Consider the following 18,628-nt stretch of genomic DNA (forward strand, 5'->3'; position numbering starts at 1 on the left):
TCCTGCACCAGCAGGCACAGGAAGAGCTTCTTCCCTGAGGCTGTGACTCTGCTGAACCTCACATCACAGCGCGTAGCAGTATTGCACCCATATTGTACTGTCTCAGTACTTTTATATTTGTGTGCTGTAGCAAAATGCTACAAACCCATAACCCTGAAACAAAGTTGATGCACAATAAGATTAAAGAACTAACAGGGAAATTACCTTGCTCAGCAAGTGGATGCATCAAGGCAAAAGATAGCAGCTTAATTATGAACCAAGAGGAAATCCTGAACAGATGGACAGAATATATAAAAGAATCTTGAAGGACCTAGCATTCTAAAATCAGAAATTCGAGCAGCCGTAAATAAAACAAAACATAACAGAGCAACAGGTCCAGTCAACATCACTGTTGAAATGATACTGGCCTTAGAAGATTTTGGAATAGAAAAAATAACAGAAATAGCAAATGAAATCTATGATCATGGGGAGATACCTGATGATTTAAGTAAATCAATGTTCATCACACTTCCAAAGAAAGAGGGAGCAACAGAATATGAGTTACATTGTACAATAAGCCTGATGAGCCACGTGGCAAAAATTATTCTCAGAGTAATCATGATGAGAGCAAAACGCTGTATCAAACCAGAAATCAGTAGAGAACAGTGCAGCTTTGTGGATAACACTGGAACCAGAAATGCAATTTTCATGCTACGGATGATCTGTGAATGAGCCATCCAGGTACAAAAAGACATCTACCTATGTTTTATTGAGTATACAAAAGCTTTTGACACTGTCAGACAGCAAGATCTTCTGGAAATGCTTCAAGATCTTGACATAGATGGGAAAGATATACGTTTCTTAAGAAACTTATACTGGGACCAGACAGCATCCATCAGAATAGAAGGAGAAGTGTGTGAATATGTGAATATCATGAGAGGAGTCAGGCAAGGTTGTGTCTTTTCTCCAGACTTATTCAACCTGTGTAGTGAAAATATCTTGAGAAGTATCAAAGACATCAAAGGATTCACAATTGGAGGCCATAATATAAATAACATCAGATATGCTGATGACATCGTACTAATGGCTGACTCAGAAACAAAACTTCAAGAACTACTCACTATAATGGCAGCAGAAAGTAATCGCAGAGGCCTCTCAATCAACACCAAGAATACAGAAAGCATGGTCATCTCCAGAAAGACAAACATCCCACAATGTGTGATCAAGATCAGAAATACAAACATCAAACAAGTCAGCAAAATCAAATATCTTGGCAGCCTAATAACTTCCAGGTGCGACACAGATATCAAATACAGAATAGAATGGCGAAAGAAGCTTTCCAAAAAATGAAGACCATATTAACAGACAGACAGATGAGCACGTACACTAAAAACAGAATACTGCAGTGCTACATTTATTCTATCCTGACTTATGGAAGTGAATGCTGGACCATTTCTCCAGCAATAGAAAAGAGACTAGAAGCAGCTGAATTATGGTTCTACAGGAGAATGTTAAAAATTTCATGGACCACACACACATCAAATGAAGAAATTCTCAGAAGAGCCCAAGCAGTTCGATCACTCATACCAACAATAAGAGAAAGACAACTCAGATTCCTAGGACACATCATGTGGAAAAATGAACTAGAAAAACTCATACTCTCTGGAAAGATTGAGGGGAGTAAACCTGGAAGAAGACCTTGGCTTATGTACATGAAAAGCATAGCCAGGTGGCTACACATCAAGGAAATGGAAGTCATCCAAAAAACAAAGGATAGATCTATATGGAAAACCATGGTCACCGAAGTCTGCATCGGATGTGGTACCTAGACAGACAGACAGTGCTGTAGCACTTACTTTTTATTTGCAGTTACTTTGTAAATAACACTGTTCTTTGCATTCCTGGTTAGATGCTAACTGCATTTCATTGGCTTTGTATCTCTACTCGGCACAATGACAATAAAGTTGAATCTAATCTAAAATATAACCTCATTTTAATGAATTTCAATATTTTGCACTGGAAATTAGTGCTATTAGACATGTTGCCTCTCCAGATTCATACTTTAATAGAGTTAATTTTCCTTTGATAGGATGATTGGAGCACAGCTGCTAAAAATCAGTTCCTGAAATTTTGTGGAAAACAACCATTAGTGGCCTTGATATATGGTTACATTAATGACGTACTGCACCTATTCCTTTGTGATACCTCCACGGATGAAGATATTTATATTAATGATGTTCTTAAGAAAACTGGTCATGCTGAACCCTGCCTTACAAACAACACGAATGAGGTATAGTCTATAACTTATCTATAAATAACTTAGTAAGATAATATATTTTCTTAAAAACACATAGTTCTAAATGCCACTTGTATTCCCATCGTTTTAGGAGTTTCTTCTGACTCAATATTCTAGGTTTCATATGCTGTATTTGCTCAACATAATTTTTTTTAATGGATTTTGAAGATCACCATGAAAGACAGAAACGTAAGAAATTCTGCAGATGCTATAAAATCCGGAACAACCCACACAAAATGCTGGATGAATTTACCAGGTTAGACCAACGTCTATGGAGAGGAATAAATAGTTGACTCTCTGGCTAAGACCATTTGTCGGGACTGATGAAGACTCTCGGCCTGAAATGTCAACTGTTTATTCTTCTCCATAGATGTTGCCTAATCTGTTCAGTTCCTCCGGCATTTTGTGTTGCTACCGTAAAATATACTGGTGTTGACTTTAAAATGAATGAAAAAAGAGAAATTTATCTCTCAAATTGATTATGCACAAAGTTTTTTAAAAAAAGTCTTTTGATGCAGCTCCAGTAACAACAAATTATTTTTTGTCTTTTGGTTATAGTTTCTTTCTGCTTTTTTTTTAGGGATTTGGGCGATTTAATCCAGTTACAAAGTATTTGAAAAATATGCCATCAAAAATGGAGCCTACGACAATTTCACTTGAAAGCAAGTCTAGATCCTCCCCAGCAGAAGAATACCCCAAAAATTTAGACACCTCAATAAATGGGAAGAATATGCAGGTGAAATTATTTATTTATGTACTCTATGTAATGATCTATTTGTGTTTTAAAATAACCTAAAATTACATAGGTGCACTCGGACCACACATTCAGGTTAAGCAGATCATAGAGTCATAGGGCACTATAGTACAGAAACAGGCCCCTTCACCCTTCTAGTCTGTACTGAACTATTAATCTGCCTAGTCCCATTGACCTGCACCCAGACCATGGCCTTCCATATCCCCCTCACCCATGTACCTATCCAAATTTCTCTCAAATGTTGAAATTGACTCCTCGTCCACCACTTGCGCAGGCAGGTCATTCCATGTTCTCACCATCCTCTGAGTGACGAAGTGCCCCCTCATATTCTTGTTAAGCATTTCACTTTCACCCTTAACCCTGACATCTAGTTGTAGCCTCACCCAACCACAGTGGAAAAAGTCTGCTGCATTTACCCTATCTACACCCTTCATAATTTTGTATACCTGTATCGGTGGAGGGGGGGGGTCGGAGGAAGAAACATGGGTGACAGGTGAAACCAGGAGGGAGGAGGAGTGAAGTAAAGAGCTAGGAAGTCAATTCGTGAAAGAGATACAGGGCTGGAGACGGGGGAATCTGATAGGAGAGGACAAAAGGCCATGGAAGGAAGAAAAGGGGGAGGAGCACCAGAGAGTGGTGATAGGCAGATAAGGTGAGAGAGGGAAATGAGAATGGGGAATAGTAAAGGAGAGGGAGTGGAGGACATTACCAGAAGTTGGAGAAATCAACGTTTATGCCATCAGGTCATGATCGCGACAGTAGAGGAGGCCATGGAGTGACATGTCAGAATGGGAATGGGAAGTGGAATTAAAATGGGTGGCCACTGGGAGATCCTACTATTTCTGGCGGATGGAGTGTAGGTTCTCGGAAAAGCGGTCTCCCAATCTACATCAATTCTCACTGACATACAGGAGACCGCACCGGGTACAGTAGATGACCCCAATAGACTCACAGGTGAAGTTTCATCTCACCAGAAAGGACTGTTTGGGGCCCTGAATGGTAGTGAGGGAGGAGGTTCTGGGCAGGTGTAGCATTTGTTCCACTTGCAAGGATAAATGCCAAGAGGAAGATCAGTGGGGAGGGACAAATGGACAAGGGAGTCACTGAGGGAGTGATCCTCATGGAAAGCAGAAATTTGGAGGGAGGGAAAGATAACCTTGGTCAGGGGATCCCATTGGAGATGGCAGAAGTTACGGAGAATTATGTGCTCGATGTGGAGGCTGGTGGGGTGGTAGGTGAGGACAAGGGGAACCTTATCTTTGGTAGGGAGGCAGGAGGATGGGCGAAGGCAGACATGCGTGCAATGGAAGAAATGTGGTTGAGGGCAGTGTTGATGTTGGAGGAAGGGAAGACCCTTTCTTTGAAGAAGGAGGGCATCGCCTTCATTCTAGAATGAAAAGCCTCGTCCTGAGAGGAGATATGGCGGAGTTGGAGGAATTGAGAGAAGGGGATAGCATTTTTACAAGTAACAAGGTGGGAAGAGGTACAGGCCAGGTAGATGTGAGAGTCAGTGGCTTTATAATAGACATCAGTAGATAAGTTGTCTCCAGAGATAGAGACAGTGAGATCGAGAAAGGAGAGGGAGGTGCAGGAAATGGGCCACGTAAATTTCAGCGCAGGGTGGAAGTTGGAGGCAAAGTTGAGAAGTCAACGAGCTCCACATGGGTGCAGGAAGCAACATCAATGCAGTCTTCGATGTAGCGTAGGAAAAGTTGTGAAGTGATACCAGTATAGGCTTGGAACTTGGACTGTTCCACGTACTGCTCACTCTGAATAATTTTTCCTTCGGCTTCTCTCAGTTCCTTCAAACAAAAGGTGTAGCCATGAGCACTTGCATGGATCCCAGCTATGCCTGCCTTTTTGTTGACTACATGGAACTGTCTATTTTCCAAGCCTACACTAATGTCACTCTCCAGCTTTTTCTATGCTGCCCCTACACCCCCACACCCTCTCCCTCACTACCATTCAGGGCCCCAAACAGTCCTTCCAGGTGAGACAAAACTTCACCTGTGAGTCTGTTGGGGTCATCTACTGTATCAAGTGCTCCCGGTGTGGCCTCCTGTATATCAGTGAGACCTGATGTAGATTTGGAGACTCCTTTGCCAAGTACCTGTGCTCTATCCACCAGAAAAAGCAGGATCTTCCAGTGGCTTCCCATTTTAATTCCACTTCCCATTCCTATTCCGGCATATCAGTCCATGGCCTCTTCTACTGTTGCAGTGAGACCACACTCAGGTTGGAGGAGCAACACCTTATATTCCATCTGGGTAGCCTCCAATAATGGCATGAACATCAATTTCTCAAACTTCTGGTAATGCCCCCTTCACCATTCCCATTCCACCCCTCACCTTATCTCCTTACCAGTCCATCACCTCCCTCTGGTGCTCATCTCCCTTCTCTTTCTTCCATGGCCTTCTATCCTCTTTTATCACATTTCCCCTTCTCCAGCCCTGTATCTCTTTCACCAATCAACTTCTCAGCTCCTTACTTCACCCCTCCCTCCATCTGGCTTCACCTACCACCTTGTGTTTCTTCCTTCCTTCCCTCTACTTTCTTATTCTGACTCCTCATCTTTTTTTTTCTCCAGTCCTGACGAAAGGTCTCGGCCCGAAACGTTGACTGTTTACTCCTTTCCATAGGTGCTCCCTGGCCTGCTGATTCCTCTGGCATTGCATGTGTGTTGCTTGGATTTCCAGCATCTGCAGATTTTCTCTTGTTCACAATACTCCAAACCAGGCCTCTCCAACGTCTTAACACAACTTCAACATAACATCTCATCTCCTGTACTCAGTACTTTGATTTTTGAAAGCCAATGTGCCAAAAGCTTTCTATATGACCCTCTCTACCTGTGATGCCACTTTCAAAGAATTATGGATCTGTATTCCCAGATCCCTCTATTCTACTGCACTCCTCCTCAGTGCCCTACCACTCACTGTGTAAGACCTACCCTGGCTGGCCCTCCCAAAGTGCAACACTTCACACTTGTTTGCATTAATTTCCATCTACCATTTTTCCAGCTGGTCCAAATCCTGTTCCAGATCAGATTACACTGGAACAACAGAACCTACTGAAAGATATCTGTGATATGAGGAAGAAAGATAGGCAGATAAAAGATTTTGATCTTAGAGGATTGGATATGTTTGATAAAACAGGAGGAGAGGATTATGTGAAGGGTGCTTGTATTGCAGTGGAAGGTTGAATGAGATGATGGAAAATAGTGGAGAAGAGATGGATAATAAAAAGTTGAGTATCATTATATTGACCACAGTAGTGAGAAACTGCACAATCAGGAGCCAACTCCTCCTCCAGATGGAAAGAGAAGTGCAGTTGCCAGCAGAGGTTGAATATTTGTACAGGGTGCAGATTTGCTTTTGGTAGAAAGCTGCAAGAGAAGTAGCTCTTTGTCATCTTGAAATTGATTTTCTTATAGAATGGAGAAAAATTATTGTTTGTAGAAGACTAGGATTTGCTCTAAACTCAAATTTGTTCTCAGCAGGAATGATGATGGGAAGAAATAACTTCAGCTGGTGGAGAAAGTGGGGGTTTGCACACTTGTGGTTTAAGAGGGGCAAAAGAATAAACAGTTGACGTGGCTACATGACCTTTGTCGCAAATGGCTTTTTATGGTAATATTGTATCAAGCCTGCACTCTAACCTGAAAACATTGAGTCTATATTTTGTCAAATTAGCCATTCCAAAGTAAAATTAGTAAATATTGAAATGCTACTTGAAGCAACCAAATGCACTCCAATGTAACTCCTGCAAGGGGGAAAACGATATTTTAATTTTTTATAAGGTTTGGAATTGCTTGTTTAGATTAGATTATGAGAACACTCAGTCCTCTTTTATTGTCATTTAGAAATGCATACATGCATTAAGAAATGATACAATGTTTCTCCAGGGTGATATCACAGAAAACAGGACAGACCAAAGACTAACACTGACAGAACCACATAATTATAACATATAGTTACAGCAGTGCAAAGCAATACCATAATTTGATGAAGAACAGACCATGGGCACAGTAAAAAAAAAGTCTCAGTCCCGAGTCGATCGACTCCCGAGTCCCCGATAGCAGGCGGCAAAAGGGAGAAACTCCCTGCCATAAACCTCCAGGCACCGTCAACTTGCCGATGCCTTGGAAGCAGCTGACCACAGCCAACACTGAGTCCATCCGTCCGAAAACTTTGAGCTTCCGACCAGCCTCTCCGATACAGCCTCCCGAGCGCCATCCTGTGCCAAGCACCTTCGACCTCTCCCCGGCCGCTGAAACACGCAAAGCCGAGGATTTCAGGGCCTTGAGCTCCGGAGATTCCGGTTACCACACAATAGCAGCAGCTTGTATTTGATTTACCAAATTTACCACACATCCAGTTTGTTCCATTATTACAGTTAAAGATTTTCCCAAATCTTTGACAGCATCTGCATAGGATCAAGTGAAGAAACTGAATGCAATGGACTTTCAGCTATTAATTAGATAAAAAGGAAAAAAGAAAACACGAGTAGGTTTTCTCAGTGTTGTTCAGTAGAACATTAATAACTAGAAACTGTTAGCAGCTGTCTCTGTGACCTTTTCTGAATAATTAGAATCGGTATTATCTCTTTCTGAGTTAAGGATAGACTTGTCTGCCTCAAGATACATCACGTGCCTTCTATGGTTTTACAAGTAATTAATGGAAAACCTGCCATTTAACATAAAATAATGTTTGTCACTGGGAATGACCCTTGATCACTGGGTCAGATAGTGTTTCCAGATTTAACAATCTCATTGACCACCTACTCTTCTGTCAGTATTGCTGCTCCTTCTACCACTTTAACTCTGCAGGAAATGCTGGAACATAATAACTATCTTTCTCAAACTTCAAACTCCCAATCATCTAATCTGTATTAGAGCAACCATGAACCTAAAATGAGATACATTAAAATTGCAAGAAACATTGGTTAAAGTTAGTGTATTTTAGTTTGTCGCCACTTTCTTTTAACAAGATTGGTTCTGTGTTTTCCTTCCGTTTACTCTGTGTGTAATTGCAGCAAGACCTCTGTTCTGAGTCATTGAACAGTGCGGATTGTCTCCAAAATTCTGAGGCAGGGGTAAAGTCACAAGATGATGTCTACTTCTCAATAATTGACTCCAGACCAGAGCAATCCAGTGCTGATGTTCCAATTGCCCAGCCTGGTGAGTGTAACAGTGTACTTTTGAAAATGATGGATGGAAAGGCTAACATTTTTTGAATTGTACACATGAAGGTTATACAGGAATTAATTTTTTAATTCTTTAAAAAAACTGTTTTCATAATCAGTGACTTGAATGAGCTGTTAATACTGAACCAAATAACACAAGAGAGCCAAGTTAATAGCAGCATATTATTGCATGTTCATTAATGAATTGTTCCTTGCTGCCAGTCAATACAGGTACACCTCAAGGAGCTGTGCTTAGCCCACTGCTCTACTCTCTACATTTATGGCTAAGCACAGCTGGAATATCATTGAAGTTGTACATTTGCAGATAGCACTACATGTTGAGGAGACGTACAGGAGTGAGGTAGATTGGCTTGCTAGAGTGACGTTGCAACAACAAACTTGCACAACATCAGTAAGACCAGGAAATTGATTGTGGACTTCAGGAAGGGAAGTTGGGATAACATGCACCTGTCCTCATTGAGGGTCAATAGTGGAAAAGGTGAGCAGCTTTAAGTTTCTCGCTGTTGGGTGTCAACAGCTCGGAGGATCAGTCATTGACGCAACCACTAAGAAAGCATACCAGCAGTCCTACTTTGTTAGGAGTTTGAGGAGGTTTGGTATGTCACAAGAGACTTTCAAATTTCTACAGATGTACATTGGAGAGCATTTTAACTACCAGGTAGTTGCATCACAGCCTGATATGGAGCCTGTAATGCACAACTCTGTCGAGGGTTGTAGACTCAGCCAGCTCCATCATGGGAACAGCCCTCTTTGCGATTGAAGGCATTTTCAAGAGGCATTGCCTTAAAAAGACAGCATCCATCACTAAGGATCCTCACTATCCAGGACATACCCTCTTCTTGTTACTACTGTACCATCAGGGAAGGGGTGCAGAGCCTGAAGACCCACACTCAACAATTCAAAAACAGCTTCCTCTCTGTCATTAGATTTCTGGATGATCCATGAACCTGATTATTCCTTTTATTGGTGCTATTTATTCAATTAGTAATTTATAGTAATTTGACTTTTCACTGTACTGCTGCTGCAAAACAAATTTCACGTTATATAGGACAGTGACAACAAACCTGCTTCTGATTCTGACCAGAACATAAACATCACTTGAAGGTTAAGATTAGAATTTAGATGGTCACATTCACAGATGCACACTGGCAAACAATGGCCTCCTCAAATGGGTGTATATTGGACAACTGACTGTAAAGAAAAGTTATAAATACAAAGAGTTTTTTCTTAATTTAAAAATTGTTTTTAGTTTCATTTTACAAGCATGGGAGGTGCTATCAGTCTGCAAATCCTGAGAAACAAATGTTGACTTGAATGGTTTTGAAAAACAGTCCATTTTTGGCTGCCCACAAAAATTCATCTCCATTTTACATTTGTTTTATGATGGCAAGGGGGCCATGATCCCAAACAACTGATGTATAACAAACAACAGGAATTCTGCAGATGCTGGAAATTCAAGCAACACACATCAAAGTTGCTGGTGAATGCAGCAGGCCAGGCAGCATCTCTAGGAAGAGGTACAGTCGACGTTTCAGGCCGAGACCCTTCGTCAGGACTGATGTACAAAACAACCAAGACCTGGGACCATTTTCTGATTTTCAGTCTTTCTTGAGCTAAAGCTGTATCTCACCTCCAGCTTTTAAATCTATGGCAACTACACTCCAAAATCCTCCATAGTCAATCTGTGGTGTGCAGATGACGCATGTATTTGCATGCACTACTAATCTGCGCTCCCAACTATCATGAATTTGTTAATTAAAGTGTATGAGAGGAAAGGCCTCTCATATATGAGATGGTGTTACCCTGGAAAATGTGTGCTGCTTTCCACATCTCAAGAACCACTTCTCAAAAAAAAGGCAGATATCAATGATGAAGTTTACCATTACCTTCAGAATACCAGCACAGCCTTCGGTTTTTATTTGTTGGAATGAGGGGAAAAAGTAGTTTGAAGATTTCAGATCTGTCACAAAATTCAATTTCTATAAAGTAGCAGTAATCTATGCCTTCCTATATACTCTGAGACATTGCCTGTCTACATCAGACATCTCAAGGTTACATGGTTCTGTTAATTATCAGAGAATATACACAGTATACAAGCTGAAATTCTGTCTGCAGACATCCACGAAAAACAGAAAAACCTCAGAAGAATGAATGACAGAATAATGTTAAAATCCCAGTCCCTCTCCCCCACGCGAGCAGTATCAGAACATCAATTCTCCCCCTCCCCTCCCCCACCCATTCAGCAAAAAAGCGTCAGCACCTACCACCCACCAATAGCAAAGCACCCAAAGAGAGAACATGATCTACAATCAACAAAAACTATAATTCACCCAACAGTTCAACATGCCACAAGATGTCCCTCTCACTAACAAAGGACAGAGATTTCACCCATTCCACAGGGAAAGGTGAGACCAACAGTCACTATTATGACGTTACATTCGGCCACGTCGCTTTTTATTCTGAGGTTCTCTGACTCAAGAATCGCCAGCAAACTCTCCCCACTATTGAGAGAGAGTGGTCGCTTGAACACAGAGACCTCTGTCCGCGAAATCCTGATGTTTCTCCCGCATTGCCGCATTCAGTCGTCCATGGGACCATGCAGGGTCACATCCCGGAGGCACGTCTTGTATGCCGCACCTGGAGAATATCGGAAAACAGTCAGTCGATGAGCTCCAGGAGCGGGAACACATCTGCCGTGAAAAACCGTAGTTTGAGCGACATTGCGGATCAGGGACCTCGATAGAACCCAGCTGCCTTGAAAAAGAAAAAAAGAGACATTAAAAGAGAGGAATTTAAGCTGTTTCCACAAATGAGCTCGAAAAGGCAGCAACTGGCACGATCTTAACTCTGCTCACTTAGGTTTCAACTAAGGTTGTCTCAACATAATCCTCAACTTATTGAAGGACAGGGAACCAACATCCTTTGTATTGAGACCCTTGTTATACTGAGCCTGCTGGGTTAAGCAAGCCACATCATTCCTGTGCCCAACAGGAGACTCCCAAAGTAGACAAAACAATTTAAAATCCTGTCACAAGAAGAAAAGACTAGGTTCACAGAGGAAGCGATGCAAGAATCTGCTCACAGCCTGTCAGGAATCCCTGACGTCCTCTGCTCAAAGTGGAAAAGAAGAATGTTGTTAAGAGCCTTGGGACTATAGATCAGGAGCACATGGAAGTCCTACATAAATGCGAAAAAAAGGTGAGCAGCTGAAAAGCCACCTTTAGGCACCTTCTGCCCATCTGTGCAGGAATCTGTTGTTCCCATGTTGGGATCATCAGTCATTTCAAAGCCCAAAAATCTGTAGAGGAAGTATAGACCAGAAGGCATAGGAGCAAATTAGGCTATTTGACCTATTGAATCTGCTGTAGCATTCCATCATGGCTGATTTAGTTTCCCTCTCAGCCCCATTCTGCTGCCTTCTCCATGTAACCTTCGATGCCTTTACTAATCAACCTCTGCTTTAAATATACTCAATAACTTTACCTCCACAGCTGTATGTAGCAATGACTTCCACAGCTACACCATTCTCTGCTTAAAGAAATTCCTCCTCTGTTCTAAAGGGTCACCGTTCTATTCTGAAGCTCTACCCTCTGGTCCTCGACTCTCCCGCTATTGGAAACACCCACTCCATTTAGGCCATTTAATATTCAGTGGATTTCAATGAAATCTCCCTTCATTCTTCAAAACTCCAGCGAGCCCAGGCCCAGAGCCATCAAACACTCCTCATACATTAACCATTTCATTCCTGGAATCATTCTCATAAACCTCCTCTGGACCCTCTCCAATGCCAGCAAATCCTTTCTAAGATATGCACCCCTAAACTACTCAGAGTACTCTAAATACGGTCTGACCAATTCCTTATAAAACCTCAGCATTATGTCCTTGTTTATTTATATTCTAGTCCTCTTTAATTCCAACATTGCATTTACCTTGCTTACTACTGACTCAGCCTGCAAGTTAACCTTCAGGGAATCCTGCACTAGAACTCCCAAGTCTCCTTGCACTATTTCTGAATTCGCTCCCTGTTTAGAAAATAGTGTATGCCTTTATTCCTTCTATCAAGGTGCATTACTATACACTTCCCTACACTGTATTCCATCTGCCACCTCTTTGCTCATCCTTCTAATCTTTGCAGACTCCTTCTTCCACAACACTACTTGCCCCTCCACCTATCTTTGTGTCATTTGCAAACTTGACCATGAAGTCATCATCAACTTAAAACTTGAAAAATAGCAGACCCAACACTGACCCCTGCTGAATACCACCTGTCGCCGGCAGTCTGTAAGCGGTTTGTGCGTTCTCTCCATGACTGTTTGGGCTTTGTCCAGGTGCTCCAGTCTCTTCCCAAATATGGTTAGAATTAGTTACTTGTGGGCATGTTGTTTTCACACCAGAAGCATGGTGACTTTTACAGGCATCTCCCAGAAGAATCCTCATATTTTGATTTGATGCCAGCAGCTTGTTTCACTGTCTGTTTCGATGTACTTGTGACAATAAAGCTAATCTGTCTCCTCTGTAAGAACCTGGGTACCATGCAGACAACATGGCCTTTGCGACTCTCGATTCTTGCAAGAGAGACGTAGTGTCTATTCCCCTAGTTCTACTATCTCCAATCACAACTACATTTATCTCTTCCCCCCCCCACCTTGAATAACTCCCTGAATCACTGTTGTCCCTCATCCTTCCTACAGTGTCCCATCCTCATTCTCATCCTCACAGGGAATATCCTTCCTGCAGTGTCCATTGTCATCATCATCCTCACAGGGAGTAACAATCTCAATCAACCTGTCCTTGATCTGAAAGATGAGTGTGTTGTTAACTTGGCTGGAGTGAAAAATCATGGCTGTAGATTTTGCATTTCAAGCTTTAGTTTCAAATTTTGACCTAGCTTTATGTGTTATGCTAGGGGTGTTTGTATACTTGCAGTTATTATTGGATATTATTCTATTCTTAATGGTCTTAGCTAATTCTGCTTTCATCATATTGTAGATGAATCTTCCAAGTTAGGAGAGGCTCAGCTCCGTGCAAATACAAATAACAAGAAAGGTAAGCATCAGAAGTGTTGAAAATTCTGTTTATTTGCATTAAGTAATTCAATTTAATTCTCATTTGTATTCTCGGTCTATCACTCTTTTGCTGAGACTGCATTCGAATCCAGGCAATCCTGCTGTAAATGAACCACTTGACGGTTGAAGAGTGATATAGAGTATGTCATCTTCAATGAGTTATTTCTGTTGGTCTGTGATTGGGAATTTGCGAGAAAGTTGAAAAGGCCAAACTTGCATAATTTGTGCACGTTAGAATAATTGGCAAATTAACAGTTTGCTATTTTTGAAATTTTATACAGACAAAAATATTATCAGTTGAATATACAGGTATTTTCTATGAAAGTTGTTGAAGGAGGAATGTTATTCTGAATTTTGTTTTCTTAATAATGGCATGGAATCTTTTGTATTGGTAGAAGTACTCTGGTTGGAAAGCTTTAAGGGAATCGACTTTAACAGTTCATCTGAAAACCGGTTAAGCCAGACAAATGCATTTTTAAAACAAAACTTTGTCCTCTGACAGAAAAGCAGATTACTATTTAAAATAATGCAATAACTTGAATGGCATTAGCTATCTGGAAGTGACATTTTTCCTTTGTTCATATAAATTCCTGCTGAAATAATCACACAGCATAAATCCACTATCTGAAATAATCCTTGCACCTCAAATGAACCACAGAACACTACAACACAGAAAACAGGCCATTCAGCCCTTCTAGTCTGTGCAGAAACTTTATTCTGCTAGTCCCTTTGACCTGCACCCAGTCCATAACCCTCCATTCCTTTCCCATCCATGTATCTATCCAATTTCTTCTTAGAACTTAAGAGTGAGCCCGCATTTACCACTTCAGATGGCAGCTCATTCCACACTCCCACCACTCTGAGTGAAGAAGTTCCCCTAATGTTCCCCCTAAACCTTTCCCCTTTCACCCTAAAGCCATGTCCTCTCGTATTTAACTCTCCTAATCTAAGTGGAAAGAGCCTACTCACATTTACTCTTGTCTATACCCCTCATAATTTTGTAAACCTCTATCAAATCTCCCCCACCATTCTTCTACGTTCCAAGGAATAAAGTACTAACCTGTTCAATCTTTCTCTGTAACTCAACTCCTGAAGACCCAGCAACATCCTAGTAAATCATCTCTGCACTCTTTCAATCTTACTGATATTCGTCCTATAGTTAGGTGACCAGAACTGCACGCAATACTCCAAATTTGGCCTCACCAATGTCTTATACAACCTCTCCATAACATTCCAATTCCTATACTCAATACTTTGATTTATGAATACCAGGATGCCAAAAGCCGCCTTTACAACCCTGTCTACCTGTGACGCCACTTTCAGGAAATTATGTATCTGAACCCCCAGATCCCTTTGTTCCTCCGCACTCCTCAGTGCCCTACCATTTACTGTGTATGTCCTACCTTGATTTGTCTTTCCAAAATGCAACACCTCACACTTGTCTGTGTTAAATTCCATCTGCCATTTTTTGGCCCATTTTTCCAGTTGGTCCAGATCCCTCTGCAAGCTTTGAAAGCCTCCCTTGCTGTCCACAACGCCTCCAATCTTAAGTGTCATCAGCAAACTTGCTGATCCAACTTACCACATTATCATCTAGGCCATTGATATAGAGAACAAACAACAATGGTCCCAGCACAGATCCCCGAGGCACACCACTAGTAACAGGCCTCCAGTCTGATGAGCAATCATCCACTACCAGTCTGTCTTCTCCCACACAGCCAATTTTGAATCCAGTTTACAACCTCTCCATGGATACCTAGTGTCTGAACCTTCTGAACTAACCTCCCATGTGAGACCTTGTCAAAAGCCTTACTAAAGTCCATGTAGACGACATCCATAGCCTTTCCTTTATGTACTTTCTTGGTAACCTCCTCGAAAAACTCTACAAGATTCGTTAAACACAATCTACCACGTACAAAGCCATGCTGACTATCCTTAATCAGCCCTTGGCTGTCCAAATACTTGTATATCCAATCTCTCAGAACACCTTCCAATAATTTACCTACTACTGATGTCAGGCTCACTGGCCTGAAATTACCTGGTTTACTTTTGGAGCCTTTTTTAAACAACGGAACAACATGAGCTACCTTCCAATCCTCCGGCACTGCACCTGTGGCTAAGGACATTTTAAGTATTTCTGCCAGGGCCCCTGCAATTTCTACACTAGTCTCTCTCAAGGTCTAAAGAAATATCATGTCAGGCCCGGGGGATTTATCTAACTTTATTCGCTGTAAGGCAGCAAGCACCTCCTCCTCTTTAATCTCTGTATTCCATGGGACTACTGCTTGTTTCCCTTCCTTCCATATATGCTATGCTAGTTTCCTGAGTAAATACTGATGCAAAAAAACTGTTTAAGATCTCCCCCATCTCATGAGGCTCCACACATGGACAACCACTCTGATCTTCTAGGGGATCAATTTTGTCCCTTACTATCCCTTTACTCTTAATATACTTGTAGAAAACTTTCGGGTTTACCTTCGTATTATCTGCCAAAGCAACCTCATGTCTTTTTGCATTCCTGATTTCCTTCTTTTCTTACATTTTCTATAATCTTCAAGTACCTCATTTGTTCTTTGTTGCCTATACCTGCTATACACCTCTCTCTTTTTCTTAACCAGCTCACCAATATCCCTTGAAAATCAAGGTTCCCTATGCCTGTTAACTTTGCCTTTAATCCTGGCAGGAACATGCAAACTCTGCACCCTCAAAATATCTTTTTTGAAGGCCTTCCACTTACTGAATACATCCTTGCCAGAAAACAACTTATCCCAATCCATTCTTTCTAGATCCTTGCTCAATTCCACAAAATTGGCCCTTCTCCAATTTAGAACCTCAGTTCAAGGACCAGACAAATCCTTATCCATAATTAACTTGAAACTAATGACATTATGGTCACTGGACCCAAAATGTTCGCCTACACATACTTCTGTTACCTGACCTGTCTGGTTCCCTAATAGGAGATCAAGTATTGCATCAACACACATCAAAGTTGCTGGTGAACGCAGCAGGCCAGGCAGCATCTCTAAGAAGAGGTACAGTCGACATTTCAGGCTGAGACCCTTCAACAGGACTGTACCTCTTCCTAGAGATGCTGCCTGGCCTGCTGCATTCACCAGTAACTTTGATGTGTGTTGCTTGAATTTCCAGCATCAGCAGAATTCCTGTTGTTTAAGTATTGCATCATCTCTTGCAGGTACCTCTATATATTGATTTAGAAAACTTTCCTGAACACATTTGACAAACTCCAAGCTATCTAGCCCTTTCACAGTGTGGGAGTCCCAGTCAATATATGGAAAGTTAAAATCCCCTACAATTATAGCTTTCTATTGCTTACAACGGTCTGCTATCTCTCTACAGATTTGCTCCTCCAGTTCTCTGACTATTGGGCAGTCTACAATACAACCCTATTACTGTGGTCACACCTTTCCCATTCCTCAGCTCCTCCCACATGGCCTCTGTAGACAAGCCCTCCGAGCTGTCCTGTCTATGCACAGCTGTGATATTTTCCCTGACTAGTAATGCCACTCCTCCCCCTTTCATCCCTCCCACACTATCACGTCTGAAACAACGGAACCCCGGAACATTAAGCTGCCAGTCCTGCCCCTCCTGCAACCAAGTCTCACTAATAGCAATAATGTCGTAATCCCACGTGCCAATCCGCACCCTAAACTCATCAGCACTTACAATACTCCTTGCATTGAAATAGATGTACCTGAGAACATTTCTATCATGTACAAACCTTTGATTTCTGTCCATACATGCAGTCCTCCCATGACCTTTATCCTCCTCCACCTCACTGTCTGCTCTAACACTCTGGTTCCCCTCCTCCTGCTATTCTAGTTTAAACTGAAAGGAAATTAAGAACTTGGTGGCATGGTGCGAATACAATAACCTATCCCTCAACGTCAGCAAGACAAAGGAATTGGTTGTTGACTTCAGAAGGGGTAGCAGACCGCACGACCCAATCTACATCGGTGGTGCGCAAGTGGAACAGGTCAAAAGCTCTAAGTTCCTTGGGGTCAATATCACAAATGATCTGACTTGGTCCAACCAAGCAGAGTTCACTGCCAAGAAGGCCCACCAGCGCCTTTACTTCCTGAGAAAACTAAAGAAATTTAGCCTGTCCCCTAAAACCCTCACTAATTTTTATAGAATCACCGTAGAAAGCATTCTTCTAGGGTGCATCATGACCTGGTATGGAAGTTGTCCTGTCCAAGACCGAAAGAAGCTGCAGAAGATCGTGAACACGGCGCAGCACATCACAGAAACCAATCTTCCGTCCGTGGACTCACTTTACACCGCACACGGTCGGAGCAGTGCTGCCAAGATAATCAAGGACACGACCCATCCAGCCAACACACTTTTCAACCCTCTTCCCTCCGGGAGAAGGTTCAGGAGCTTGAAGAATCATATGGCCAGATTTGGGAACAGCTTCTTTCTAACTGTGATAAGACTGCTGAACGGATCCTGACCTGGACCTGGGCCGTACCCTCCAAATATCCGGACCTGCCTCTCGGTTTTTTTGCACTACCTTACTTCCCATTTGTCTATTTTCTATTTATGATTTATAATTTAAATTTTTAATATTTACTTTTAACTATTTTTAATATTTAATATTTGTAATCCAGGGAGTGTGAAGCGCAGAATCAAATATCGCTGTGATGATTGTACATTCTAGTACCAATTGTTTGGCGACAATAAAGTATAAAGTATAACCCCCCGCAGAGCAGCACTAGTAAATCTACTGGCAAGGATGTTAGTCCCCCTCCAGTTCAGGTGCAAACCATCTCGTCGGAACAGGTCCTACCTTCCCTGGAACAAAGCCCAATTTTCCAGAAACATGAAGCCCTCCCTCCTGCACCATCTCCTTAGCCATGTATTTAGCTGCACTAACCTCCTATTTCTTGCCTCACTAGCACGTGGCACGGGTAGCAATCCTGAGGTTGCAACCCTGGAGGTCCTGTCCTTCAATTTTGCACCTAACTCCCTAAACTCTCTTTGTAGGACCTCCTCCTCCTTCCTATCCATGTCATTCGTCCCTTCATGGACCATGACATCTGGCTGCTCACCCTCCCTCCTGAGAGTACCGAGAACTCGATCCGAGATATCACAGTCCCTGGCACCAGGGAGGCAACAGACCATCCGGGATTCTCGATCTCTCTCACAGAACCTCTTATCTGTCCCCCTAACTATCAAATCCCCTATCACTACTGCTCCCCTCTTTTCCCTCCTTCCTTTCTGAGCTGAGGGTCCAGTCTCTTTTTTGTTGGCATGTGCTTGCATGCATGCGAGTCTGTGTGTGTGTGTCTGCGTGTCCATGCATGCGTCTAT

At 42.1% G+C, this 18,628-nt stretch overlaps 1 protein-coding gene across 5 annotated transcripts in view; it reads left to right on the forward strand.

Moving 5' to 3' along the window:
* tdrd5 (tudor domain containing 5) overlaps positions 1–18,628 on the forward strand; it is a 69,942-nt gene that overhangs the window by 41,711 nt on the left and 9,603 nt on the right. For 3 of the 5 annotated variants that reach the window (XM_072268880.1, XM_072268882.1, XM_072268881.1), the window contains exons 12-15: positions 2,069–2,269; positions 2,856–3,011; positions 8,061–8,205; positions 13,221–13,277. In XM_072268880.1, the coding sequence (XP_072124981.1) occupies positions 2,069–2,269; positions 2,856–3,011; positions 8,061–8,205; positions 13,221–13,277 (559 nt within the window). Of the gene's footprint in view, positions 1–2,068; positions 2,270–2,855; positions 3,012–8,060; positions 8,206–13,220; positions 13,278–17,449; positions 17,936–18,628 lie in introns of those variants that run through there. The other 2 variants (XM_072268883.1, XM_072268884.1) reach the window with 2 other exon arrangements.

The sequence above is a fragment of the Mobula birostris genome, chromosome 9 (assembly GCF_030028105.1).
Source record: "Mobula birostris isolate sMobBir1 chromosome 9, sMobBir1.hap1, whole genome shotgun sequence".
In the NCBI taxonomy this organism is placed as follows: Eukaryota; Metazoa; Chordata; class Chondrichthyes; order Myliobatiformes; family Myliobatidae; genus Mobula; species Mobula birostris.